This window comes from Rhipicephalus microplus, chromosome X (genome assembly GCF_043290135.1).
Source record: "Rhipicephalus microplus isolate Deutch F79 chromosome X, USDA_Rmic, whole genome shotgun sequence".
NCBI classification, from domain to species: Eukaryota; Metazoa; Arthropoda; class Arachnida; order Ixodida; family Ixodidae; genus Rhipicephalus; species Rhipicephalus microplus.
The window spans coordinates 9,299,684-9,313,561 of NC_134710.1; the positions used below are offsets into that span (position 1 = coordinate 9,299,684).

A 13,878-nucleotide genomic window follows, 5' to 3' on the forward strand; every position below is an offset into this window, starting at 1 on the left:
ATTGGGCACAAGAAAACCCACACTGGCTGAGGCAGCACAAGCATCAAGTTCGCTGGAGTGTGAATGTGTGGTGCGGCATACTCGGGGACAGGATCATCGGACCTCACTTTTTTGAGGACAACTTGAACGGAAAGATGTACACAGAAGAAATATTAGGTGTTGTCATTGATGATCTTGTCTGCAGTCTTTCCCTGAATGACCTGCGCCAAGTATGGTTTCAGCACGATGGAGCACCACCACATTTTTCTACCAGGGCGAAGAAGTGGTTGGACAGACGTTTTCCACAACAGTGGATTGGGCGCGCAGGAGCGATGTTTTGGCCACCAAGATCACCTGACCTTTCTCCGCTCGACTTTTTCCTTTGGGGCTACGTTAAAGATCGAGTTTACGTAACAGAGCCCAGCGATGTTAATGACATGAAGGACAGGATAACATCTGCCTGTGCGAGTATTCCTGCAGAAGTACTGCGCCGAGTCATCGAGTCGACGCGACAGCGGTTCATGCTTTGCGTTGCTGCCGAAGGCAGGCATTTTGAACACTTTTTGGGGCATTGACGTCTTGAGAGGTGAAGAGTTTCGATGAGATTTGTGCATGACCGAAATATGCTTATGTAGCAGCAGGAAATATGCGTTAGCAAGGATAAAACTGTTTCAGTTATTATTGGTGGAGTTGTTGCTCTTGTTTCAATAAAAGTTACAGTACTCGGACATCAGCAGTCACGCTATTCGCGTAGCCCAGGCAACGACCACGCATGCTTCTCTAGTGATTATTACGCACGCGCACTGGCATCCAGATTCTCCGCTCGCACCATTATCTCGGCATGGTATCTGCCACTATCGTTAGAGGCTCTGCAGTTGCGTGTTACGACACTGGTTGCAAGCGTTCTTCGATTTTTGATTTCGCCGGCCGAAGAGGGCAAGGGTAATTGCTATCACCTATGCCTACGCTTCCACCCTCTTCACACACTAAACACCACACGCAACAGATGCGTCACTTTAGGGAGGAGCTTTGTGCGGACCCTCACCCTCTTGCATGCGTAATCGTGCGAAAGACAATTAAACTTTGGAGCCGGATATCTCGGAACACAGGCGTGCTAGAAAAAATCTTCCAACTGAAACTGTGTACAAACACCACTGCCTACATTTTTTCAATATAAACATGCCAACTTACCGCAGCCAGTAAAAAGTTAATTATTAAATTTTAGTTAATTGGGCTGCTGACAGCGATAATTATCATCTAACTTTCTGTCCCCCTGGCCGCTTAACTTATTTGCACAAGTGGTTCTCACGTGCCTTCGAGCGCCTAATTTTAAAAAAATCATAAAGCTTAATTTTGAACACCCGGTATGTCTCAGAAGTGTTCCTCGCTAGCACTCGCGAGATTTTACATGCGGGAATGTGCGTATAAAAGTTATCTCTTTGGACGTTACACAGTACATGACGACGATGATGAACGACAGTCTTCACATATTTCTTCTCCTTGAAATAATAAAAAAAATCTTACGGAAACCAGCGAATTCGACAGCCCCACCCCTTTTTTTTTGTTTTTGGAGAGCAGCGTCGTCTTCGCTGCAAAGAGCTCGTCCGCATTCTCCACTACACTCCACTACAGCGCCTTCTCTAAAACTATTACAGGCTTTACCTTTTCGGCACCTATGTCTTCACAAATCACGTGAGCAATGGGGGCGCTGATCGTTCGGCGCATCATCTTGCCGGCTACTCCCTTGTTATTTCAGCCTGCGCAATCAGAAACTCGTGAATTGCTGGGGAATCACGAGTTCATCGTGCGCAATAATCATGCGAGATGAGGAGGAGCAGGGGCCGAATGCATGGCAAACCAAGGCTGGACACAATTCACAACTTATATTTCTTGAATAAGAACCATTCGACAGTGTACGCCCCAATGTGGCGTAAATCACTGTTCTGGCGTCAGGAAGACAAACGCCCGGAGAGAATGATGTCCTCGACATTGTATCGTCAGAAGCTGTTCTAGGGTCTTATATAGACATAGCATGGAAACACGGGCAAAAGAAAGTAGTCAAGACACCGCAAACACTGCGATGAAAAATCTTAAAGCTGTGGAGAAGAACGTGAAGTCATGAATTTTATGCCCAGGTTTTCCGCTCGGGTTAAAATGAAACTAATGACCGCGCGCCGAAATTATTAAGCGATGGCGGCGGTGGCGTGGCCCTTCTCGGCACTTCGACGGCAGGGCGAATGGCGTGAGCTAAGATGAGCGGCGGCGCACAGCTCTAGACGTCTATGCTGATTTTGTGCCTGTTTTCTGCATGAAGTACGAGCTGGAAGTTAGGAGCTGCTTGGCATTCTTCTTATGAGATTGCTATTTTTCCCGTAGCATTCGTGCCCTCGCCCTTGATTGATTGATTTGTGGGGTTTAACGTGCCAAAACCACCATATGATTATGAGAGACGCCGTAGTGGAGGGCTCCGGAAATTTCGTCCACCTGGGGTTCTTTAACGTGCCCCCAATTCTGTGTACATGGGCCTACAACATTTCCGCCTCCATGTGCCCTCGCCCTCGTAGCGAAAGAACGCTCAACTACCTCTGTGAAGGCATGTTGCACTTTCTTGTTATACCGATTTCCAAAAAGAAGGATCAGCCACGTTTTTTACTCATTTATATTTAACTATATTGATGAGCTACACAGACATTACTGGTGTTAAAGGCGCCCTGCAAAACTTTCTCGGCATGGTCGGTCGGCATAGTTGAGACTCCTGAGAACATGCAGATGAGCTAAACATTATAACGCAGCTCCTGGAAGCACAATTACAATTGGTTTTCAAAGTCAGTTTGGTGTCGTTGCCTCTTTTACTATAAGTGATGCCTTCTATCCAAATGAACATGCCACGTACACAAGTTCATTGCCATTGGCTGATTTGAGCATCACGAACTGCATACTTACCTAGGTGCCCAGTATGTTTCCAATAGACCAGACAATAAAAAAATGGAGCTGGAACGTGTACTACTCAAGCATTTGTTCATATCGCGTGTCTCAAATATGATGAATTCAAAGCTAATGACCCTCTTTATATGTGCATGGTTTACCGGTGACATTTTACGACGTATAGTGCACAGAATGTATTTGGTACGTTTCACTTTACACTATTTTGGGCAATATCTCACGCGCACCCTAATCTGAGCACATGGGCCCTACAACATTTCCGCCTCCATCGGAAATACAGCCGCCGCAACCGGGATTCGAACCCGCAAACTGCGGGTCAGCAGCCGAATACCTTAGCCACTGGACCACCGCGGCGGGAAAGGGAAGGTCCCTATGAAATAGCCGTTCCCTCTGAAATAGCTGCAACGCAGGATGGCCAACAGTCCGTTGGCAGTGGATCAGAGCCTAAATCAAGCTGTTATAAAATATCCCGGGATAGCGCCAGGTGGCACTTTCTCCCCCATGGAGCAGAGTAACTATGTATGCTACGAAAGGTAGCATATAGAGTAATTCTAATGTGCCTAAATTCTGGTCATGTGATCTTGTTATGAGTTGGCGTCTGGCCAATTATCCCTCGTATACCTACTGAAGGCACTAAGGCCCCTGTTCACAAACCTACCTTGGCCTTACTTCATGTTCTCTTCAAGTTCTTGTACGTTCTACATTCGTTCTAATGGGCACAAAAATGGTAAAAGTGTAGAAGATAACAAGTTTGGTCAATGAACGCTGGCCTACTTTGTTCATCATGCGCAAGAAGGCTTAAAACCGGTGACGAAAACTCGACGTAAGGTTGAGGTTGGTTTGTGAATACGCGTTTAAGTATGCCAGAACGAGGCCCTTTTTATGAATGAAGGACAGAAGTGAAGATGTGAGGGCCCACATTTTTGGTTAACCACAGCATTAATGAGATTTAACAAAGTCATGCCAAAGAAAGTAGGGGGGTGTTAAAAGAACTATTTCGAATGTTGATGGAAAGAAAGAAAAGTGAATGAAGAGATACCTTGCCGGGGGTAGGAACCGAACAGGTGACCTTCGAATAGCGTGCCCGATGCTCTACCAACTGAGCTACAACAGCGGCTATCCCCTTTTTCAATGTATGAAGTATATATGACCATTAAATGTGGAAGCGTTATTCTATACACCACCAGTAGCCATGACGGCGAGTGCGGAACACTCTTTTTCTGCCTGTTTGGTGGCACGCCATGGTGACAGACTTGTTTCCTTCATTCATGCCGACGGTCTCATTATGGCAGACATACTGCCTTCAGTTGGTATACGAGAGATAATTGGTCAGATGCCAACTCGTAATAAGATCACCTACTACGTGACACCAAAAAGGCAGGAAAAGAGTGTTCTTAACTCACCGTCGTAACTACTGGAGGCGCTGACTCGTTCTCTCACGTGTGATGCACATATATGCCCCATAAAGCGGAGGGACTGAGATACAGCTCAGTCGGTAGAGCATCGGACGCGTCTTTCGAAGGTCGTGGGTTTGGTCCCGGCCCACGGCAAGTTATCTTTTCGTCCACTATGCTTTCTTCACGTTTACATTACAGTTGCTTCTAATATCATCCCCGATACTTTCCTTGACATCATTCTCGGTTAGATCTCAATAATATCGGTATATGAAGAAGGAATTTATGCGGTTAATGAATAAACTTGCCAAAGTATTCACTGAAAGGCATGAGTATTACAGTAAGTGACGTGATACTTGGGGTGCATATAAGAGATAAGTTACTCTCAACATTTTTTTTTTTCAGGTGAACATCTACAGGTGGCCGCCTTCTGACTTTTTGCGGTGATGGAGGTAAACCGAAGCGAGCCATGGCTGCTGTCCTTCGGCATCGTAGAAAACACCTCGTCATCATTCTGGGCCATGAACGCTACAGATTCTACAAGAATGGCCCCTGCGGCGCTTCTGAAAGGCGGCCTTTTGCTAGCCATAATCCTCCTGGACATCAGCGGCAACCTTATGGTCTTGATGGCCGTTTTGCTGAACGCCAACTTGCGCACAGCCACCAACTGTCTCATCGTGAACCTGGCACTCGCTGACCTCCTGCTTGGCGCAAGTGTGCTGCCCTTCTCGGCGGCGCTCGAAATCTTTGACAAACAGTGGTACTTCGGCGAAATCTTCTGCCACGTGTGGGCAGCCACAGATGTACTCTGCTGCACAGCGTCCATCAACAGCCTGTGTGTGATAAGCGTGGACCGCTACGTTGGCGTCACACGACCGCTCACCTATTCGAGCGTGGTGACGCACCGGCGAGCCCTGGTTGCATGCGTCCTCGTCTGGCTGCTGTCAGCTGTCATATCTGTGGGGCCTCTACTCGGCTGGCGGGAGCCTCCTCCTGCAGATCCGTTCGTCTGTGAAGTCACGAAGCAGACGGGTTACGTTGTTTTCTCAGTCTGTTTTTCCTTCTACGTTCCGACAGCGGTGATCATTGTCCTCTACTACCGCATCTACAGGGCAGCCACTCGCCAGACAAAGTTCCTGCGCACTGGCGTCAAGACTATAAAAGGCGGTCAGCTGACTCTACGAGCGCACACGCCATGTATGGCGGGAGATGATGCGTCATCAGCTGGCGTCCAAGGCCGTCTTGCTAAGTTCAAGCGTCAGAAGAAGGCAGCCAAAACGCTCGGAATCGTAGTCGGCGTGTTCATAATTTGCTGGTTTCCGTTCTTCTTCTTGTTACCCCTAGGTAAGTCCACTTACAGGATGCCAACTTAAAAACAATAGAAGTATTCAGATATCTCAGCTTATACTGCCGCCGACGAACACATAGCACCACACCTAACAGGGCTAGATACTTCTGCTGTCAAGCACGATGGAATCAACGACTATAGTATTCTGTTCTTAGTACAAACGTTGGGTGTATTCAGATCAGATCGAACACGAGGTCGGGGTCACCATTCGTGCTTTTGGCGAAATTCGCCGCGGGGGTAAGCATAAGCAACAACAACGGTTTCGAGGGTAGTTTTGGAAAAAAACATATTCGCCTGATAATTATGTACACGGGTAGCAAAACGCTCTTTCGACCAGTCCGCAATTTCTGAACTTTGGGCGCACCTAAGAAGAAAATGGTGCACTTCATAACCACAGCATTTATTACCCCCAAATTACAGGAAGGAAAGCAGTGACAATTTATTTTATTTTCTTGGACCAGCGTATCGTTTATTTAATTCAATGCCAGTGCAAACGAACGCTTCTCCACAGGATCCATCGCTGCGTTCGGGGAGTGGTCGTGGTGGGGCGCCACATGATGGATATACGGCTGCTGAAGTCGTGCCTGCGTGCGAGTGCTTTCCCATGGACATGCGATAGACTCGTTTCCCTCTTCACTATCAATCTGTCAGATTTGTTCCCTCGTCATCCTTCTAAGTGGCTCGAAGCAATGCCACCGCCGCAGCGCTCGTGATACAGCAGCGTTAAAGCCCCATAAAACTTAACAAGGTAGCGACGTATGTGGTTTTCGAGCGCCTCCTCTCGACGTGTTCACGCGCCTCCTCTCTTTTCTCCTCCTCCAACCTCTCCGAGGCCGGTGCCGCGTCGGTATTGGTCAGATTCCATCACGTGGGACCGCTCGCAGTGTGCGTTTGTTTACAGACTCTCGTGACTACCACCTTTGCTCTCGAGGCGCGGACTCCTTGAGGCACAGGGCATTCGTTTTGACGGATACGAACTTGTTCTTCTGTGCTCGCTGGGTTGTCAAATACTTTGCACTGAAGAATTAAGTCGCTGTTAGTTGCCGTGAGTGGTTGCTGCGCCTTCTGATGCGAGAACCAACAGCTCTTCATGATACTGCCCGTTAGGCGCAACGAGTTGCACAGAAGACATGATTACATAGAACCGGAAGGGAAAACTTCCGGTTGACACTTTCAAATCCTCTTCGCGGAAGAAGTTGCACGGATCTGACTATAAGTTTGGTTGGATGTTCGCTCGAGTCAATGCTTGCCCTAACGATGTAGACAACTAACAGTTAATTTTGCAGGAAGTAGAGATTTCTCCCTCAAGTTTCATTAATGCTTCTGTGGAGGCTGTATTAATTGTTAACAACGCATGCCTCCGTCTCCTACTTGCCGTTATGCGCCGGCTGGTTTGAGTTCACGCTACTGGTTTGTGCGCTTAGCATGTATGCGGAAAGACGCTCGAAATTGTGATTGCAAAACTTCAGATATTTCGCGCTGCTGTTTTTAATAAGGAAAACTGGAGTGCAGCAACTCACTTAAGATTCGTACTTTCATTGGTTTTTGTTGCAATTGGGGTTCGACCGCTTTTGGTTCGCCGAAGTTCGCTAAGTAAACCTTCGCATTTATTATAGGTAATTTTTTGCCATTTGTCATGTGTGTGACTTTTCTCGTCTAAAGTTTTTCAGCAGGTAAGGTAAAAACAAACTGATAAAGTTCTTATATACGTTCTTTCAAGGGAATAAATACTGTGACCACGAAGTGCACTTTTTTTTAACTTGGGTGCGATCAAAGTTCCTAAATCGCGAAATTGACGTGATTTATATATGTATTTCTTTGAGCCAAGAAAATGTTTTGTTTTTTCATTTCGCAAAAGTAGCTTCGATACTATTGTTTTTGCTTGGATGTCTATAGTTCAATGGTAATTTTTCTCAAAATCTGGAATGGGGACCCGGACTTGGTCTTCAATTTTATCTGGAATTTTCTGCAGGTGTGAGAAATTAGCACAATCTAACTCATTCGTCTAACTGGAATCAACCTCGCACTAGTGTGCTTACAAATGAAGCTTGCTCTAATGCTAAAGCAAGCGTTTTGCTGGGCCGTTCATCGGAATCTTCTTGTTTCTTCACCAAGTTGTTCCCGCAATGACTTGAGTAGCTGGCGTCTAAAGATATGAAACGCTAGAATACTTTATTCAACTGTGAAGTAATGCATTGAGCAGCTTCATTCATGCGGTGGCGGCTGCAAAACTAATCGTAGGCGGAGGGGGCGAGGGTGTCTACACTAGCACGCCTAAATATAGAAAAAAAGTGGTGATTTTGTGTAGAAGATGCCTACTTTTTGGCAACTCTAGAAGTGCTTAAGACTGTGACGTTCTTTGCAGTTCACGCTCAATTACTCCACGATTGGGCTGCAAGTAATATTGCATGAATTAGTGTGTGTTTTTTTCATCAATATGATTTGCCATGCAGCCCATGGCCCTTAAAACTGATTCGGAATGGTGACGAATCTGTAGTCAGTTTCATGTCAGTGAGAACAGAAGCAAATCTATATGGTGTAACACCGCAACCCCATGTGCTAGAATCAGTCTCACACAATGTGCGGCTTTTGATGAGATAATAAAAAGTGCATACACTTAATCTATATTTTCTACCCAGTGCCAACTTAGTTAGATCCACCTGTTTATGAGCGTGAATTATACAGTAATTCCCTATTTTCATTGCAGGCACCCTGTGCGAGCAATGCACCGTGCCGCCGCTGCTGTTCGATTTTTGTTTTTGGAGCGGGTACCTTAACTCCTGCCTAAATCCATTCATCTATGCATCAACAAGCCGCGAGTACAAGCGAGCCTTTTGTGCCATTCTGCACTGCCACTGGAACAAGCCCCGCGAGGTGCCCTTCTTCAGGGACGCGCGTCACGCCTGGCCTGGAAGGGCGGGACACCGAAGCAGCTGTCCCGCTGTTTCCCCGAACAGCGAGATCCGCTGAGAGTGCGTCTCATCTATATCCTAGTCATTTGGGCACCGCAACTGTCCATAGCGGTTAGAAAAAAGGCCCAGCTCAAGTCTAACTAAAGAGACATTGAAAGCCTGTTCATGAGCACATTTCGCAGAACATCAATAGATATGATGTATACATCGTGCACAAAAGAGATGAAGGTCTCTGAGAAGAAATATTCATCTATAAACACTTTTTTCACCGAGAAAGACTACGCCGGTATAGTCACCTGAATCCAAAATCATCAAAGGCTCATGACTTCACTCCGTTTTCACGCGTTCATCTGTGCGAAGATCCCCTAGTGAAGATAATGCACAGCATGCTCAACGGCAATGCACACGCCTTAGTCACGGGTCTCCATTTGAAGCAAGCAAGGTTTAAAGAAAACCAGTATTCCACAGCGGAGCTGCTTATGTATACATCCTTAATTTCTTTGTGCTGCTGTCCGAACATGTAGAACCGTAGTGCCCTCTAGGGAGCATTGAAATGACTACCATTAATAGGTATACGTTGAGTCGAGGCTGGCGTGGTTCTTCGGAGGTATTGGAACATGGTGAGAACGGCAACGAGAGCAGACACGGCAGCGACACTGTTGGCTGTCATCTACTTCCACAATGACCTCGAGCTGTGTAACATGGGACAGGAGGCGAAACGTGGGGTGTTCAAATAAGACCCTCCGCACCAATGCTTATCGGCCGCGCCCACCGAAGAAGACGGTCGGCGCAGCCGGCGCGCCGAGTTTGCCCGTCGCGGGAGCCGAGCGCCGAAAGGCCCCCGCTTCAACGTGGATGCCACGCCCGCTGTGCGCGTTAGTTCTGGCCAGAGTCCTGCAGCTTTTGGCGCTGGAGTTGGGACGTTCTTGCATGCCCGGTCTGTGACAGGCTTTGTGGTTGGACTCTAAGGAGCCAAAAAGGCCACGTTCAGCCCCTAAACTTCTGCAGTGTAAACTTCGTTTTCTTTCTTCACCAAGTATCAATTATTTACTTGTTTCAATTATTGCATCAATAGCTAAAATGTCAATTGTGACGTTGAATGCCGCCTCGGGTAACGTCTCATTAAAGCAGATATTTGCTGATGTGTTCTGTCCTATAGAGCAGTGCGTGAAATAAATTAAAAAGATGCGCTACCTAAGCACTTGTACAGCACTTTGGTGAGTACAACTTATAGGACTACGCTTTGCAAAGTGCGTGGATAGGCTTAGCGACTTCACTGGAGGTGTTGTGCTAAATGTCAGCAACTGGTGTGAAAATGAAAGAAAAAGACGTGGGAAGACCACGCAGGGAGTGAGCGATAATTTTATTAAAAGGCATTTGAGGCGCTATGCAGGATCGACCGAGTTACGTGAAACTCGGGATATTCGTGAGCTCTGACGACCCCGCGTTATGAACAAGCCAACAGAACAAAATGTTAAATGCACCCATCAGTACGCTGCGTTTCATTCGTTACGATGAAACCAGTCATTGCGTCAAGAATGATCGACTAAGTTGGGCGGTGTTTTCAAACCAGAGGCATCTTCTTTCATTTGTTTGTCGTTCCACTGAGTGCAGAAGAGCAACGAAGGGACAAAATTGTCAGAAACTTTTGCTGGTGATATTTTTTAGAGGCACGGGGTGGGGAAATTGAATTTGAAGCTTTCAATGCCTGCACGAAGTCTGTTTTAGAAAAATCAGCACGGTGGCCTCTGAGATCAGTACCGGCCGAGCGTCTTACAATATCGCGATCGCCGCTAAACCAGAGGTGACATGTACATCATGGTCAGCCTGTAAATTCTAGCGCGCGGCTCGGCTGCTGCGCGTCGTTTTTGTTTTCATCGGCCGCTAGCATCCGAGCACGTGCGGCGGGCTAATTAGCTTTTTGACTGGACGGTATACCTGGCTGGTTAGGCCAGGCCATGCTATGACCAAGCTAAATATGCCATGTCATGGTAGGGCCGAGGTAATTACGCCACATCTAAAAAATACCGTGCTCATGAAGCCATGTGAGGTTAGAACCGGGCTAACTAAAACATGCTAGGTGATGAGCTAACTAAACTATGCTAATTGACGTGACGTTAACCATGAGTACGCTTAGTAAAGCCATGATAATTAATCCTTACTAGTATGATGACAATTGTCTTGCTAATCATGATTACGTTTAACAGCTTCATACTGATCATGACATTGCTAATTGTGCCTGAGACAATTACCTCATAATTCAAGTCTTATCAATGAAGACAAGACAGCACAGTATAATGGTCTTTAAGCCTCAGTCAATTAGTACATTCACAATTAAGATAGAGCTGAGGTGGTCTTCACTTCGAATCCGAGCACGCGCATAAATAAACGACCAACTTAAAAAGCTGCAAGAAGCTAGTTTATCACAAGCTCCTCTACGGCTGCAGCCCCGCACAAGCAGTGTGAGTTCACCAAATTATTTTATATGCAAAGAAGCTGCCGCTTAGCGTTCACTGCATCAAACGGTTGACAGTAACACTGGCACCAACACAGTCACGGGTTGAACTCAGGCCTTCTCAAAATACACGAGTTTGTATCCGAATTCACGCGTCAATGAGTTTGATTGACAGACGCCAGCGGTGAAGCTCGGGTACGCCTACCAGGTTCACTAGTGCCGAGAAGCAGTACTCACATCAAGCGGCATGACTTATCTATCAGCTTTATCGCGCAGACTATGCACACACGCACCCAGAAATAAAAGTGATATCACAACGCGGCTACGATGTCCCGCATTCAATGTCACCGCGCTCACGACGTATCCAATCACAGCCGCGTTGCCGCCATGATACGAGTGTCCCTGGTGACCAGCTGTTCTTATGTTTATCTTCAATATTTGATAGAAGCGAAACGAGCAGCACTGGAGTGCTGCGTGTGCACCCTTGCTGCTTCGATTGTGGAAATTTTCATGCTGCACGGGGAACTAAAGAACGTGTTCGAAAGAGGACATACGCCCACAAACACGCCTGTGGGAGGGGCATGTTCTGTTGGCAAAAAGATAGCACAACAATAATTCTGACGTCACTGCACTGTTGAAATGTTAACTGGGTGACGGCGCTGACGTGTTCGCGCGCGGTGTTTCTTTGATACCCGTCGCAAATGTCCCACATGCGTTTCCAACGCCACGCGCGTTCCTGTAGCCATTTTTATCAACGCCGCCATCACGTGCTCCACACTGTCTTCATGCCATGGTCGCCGCTGAGCGATCTCGGAGCAAACTTGCCTGCCTGAGAAGCTCAGGCTATCTTGCATCGCACCCTTGGTCAGATTAAGACCCGTATTCACAAACGCTCCTTCACTCAAGGGCTCCCCTCGACTTGACGAAGTCAAGGCGGAGCGTGCTCCTCCACTCAAGGGGCCGCTGCGTTTCATGAACGGTCCTCCACATTTCCTTCGCCGCGGGAGGCCTTGAAAATGCTCCCTTCACTTGAGTGAAGTGCATGCGCCGAGAAAAGCGCCGGATAACAAGAGTATTCGTAATTGTGGTTAGGAATTGCCTTTTTCTGTACAATAAAAGAACGCTTTTCTTAATTATTCTTTTTTAAATATTGCCATTACCGCAAAATACATGCATTTAGAGTGGTAGTGTGGTTTCCCTAAGCCTTGTGCTGGTAGAGTTAGCGAAACCTCGCTTCAAATCTGGCAACAGTCGCACCCAGGCAGCTGAATGGCATTTCGTCTGCTGCTGAACGTGTCTACCTGCTTAGTTTATTTTGTCTCGTATGCGTCTATTAATTGCAGTTTATATTTATAGTAGTGTCTGCGTGTGTGTCGTTTGAAAGCCTACTTTCGCCGGGGTTACTAACGAACTACGTGTGTGATGACAGGAAGCGCAATCGATGGTTTGTTGCTTTGTTTACTTTCGCTTTACTGAGAGCCTTCTGGTCACTAATGTAGCCACCGAATGTATAACACGGTGGAATGAGTATTTTTTACTATATATCACATTATATTGGCGTGCTTTTAGAATTTACCACCGCATTATGTATAAGGATTACTCGTACGTAAATTCGTTCTCGCTACGGGTGTACGTGCACAGTTCCTAAGTGCAGGGGCCTGTGCAATGTATATTTTTCTCATTTACTGCGATTTCACCGTGGAGCTTTTGTAGTAGTTTCTCTGCGTATAATAGGAAATTTGGAAGACATTGCTCACAACTGATATTCAAGGTTATACCAGGGTAGCGTTAAAAACTAGGCATGTTATACTCGTGGCTGAGCGTTCGAATTAGACTACTACGCAAGTTAGGAAAAGCGATCGTGTGCCTTTCTTTCACTATTGGCGAAAGACATTTTAAAGATGTTGTTCTCTTCATTTAGCAGTATATATAGCTTGTTAACAGGAACTGATGTGTGTGTCTATTTCAACTTTAACATGTTAAACTTCCAAGGAATCATTTATTGTTTTTGCATTGTTTTTCTATTTGCCCTGCATTTGTGGATGCGTCTAATTTGACAGATTTGCATAGACGTAACCTTTAAATCTGTGTAGCTTCCATCTCCAAGTTCACCCAGCGGCAACGTCTTAAATTATTTTTCCCGTCTCCTTCATCTGCGTGCTCAGAAGCACATTCGTTAGTGCATGAATGACCTTCGCACTAACGTTTTCAATTTTATTTGCAATATAACTACTGGAAATACCTGTTGAAAAGGATCGTGGTGTCTGTGCTGCATTCCAAAGCCCCGGCACAACATAATTTATAGGGGATGTTTTATTTTTTTGGAAATAATAAAATTCAAGCCGCGTCTGACTATTGGCGCTGTTCTGTTTTAAAAACGATGTTGTGGTTTCTCTCAACCATCGAGAAAGTGTCGTCAAGAAGCAGCGTATTTTACTCTGCTGATTTATTGAAGACCAGTGCAACAAAGCGGTGAAAAATGCTCAAGAGTATTGCAGTCATCGCGGATATATCTGGTCAGAGCACTGTAAATAAAATATCCGCTATTGCTGCATCATTAGCGCGTCTACCTACATTAGCACGTCATTAGCACGACTACCTACAGCCTATCACTACAGTCCCTTGAATCACGTCGCAAAGCATCTCGTCTCATACTTTTTGACAAGATATTCAATCATCCACTTTTGAAAGCTCAGTTCATTACCACTCCTGCCTATTACTCAGCTCGTTTAGATCATCAACATAAGGTACACGTCATTAGCTGCCGCACTAACACTTTTCATCATTCCTTCGTCCCACGCACATCCAACGACTGGAACCACCTTCCCTCGGACATGGTTTCCATGT

The 13,878-nt window shown here is 46.3% G+C and overlaps 1 protein-coding gene across 1 annotated transcript in view; it reads left to right on the forward strand.

The window, feature by feature from the left end:
* Positions 1–9,774, forward strand: part of LOC119175650 (alpha-1A adrenergic receptor) — a 54,332-nt gene extending 44,558 nt beyond the window's left edge. The window contains exons 2-3 of the mRNA XM_037426570.2: positions 4,722–5,660; positions 8,372–9,774. Coding sequence (XP_037282467.2) covers positions 4,763–5,660; positions 8,372–8,634 — 1,161 coding nt within the window. The 5' untranslated portion in view covers positions 4,722–4,762 and the 3' untranslated portion in view covers positions 8,635–9,774. The remainder of the gene's footprint in view (positions 1–4,721; positions 5,661–8,371) is intronic.
* Positions 9,775–13,878: the final 4,104 nt, after the last annotated feature.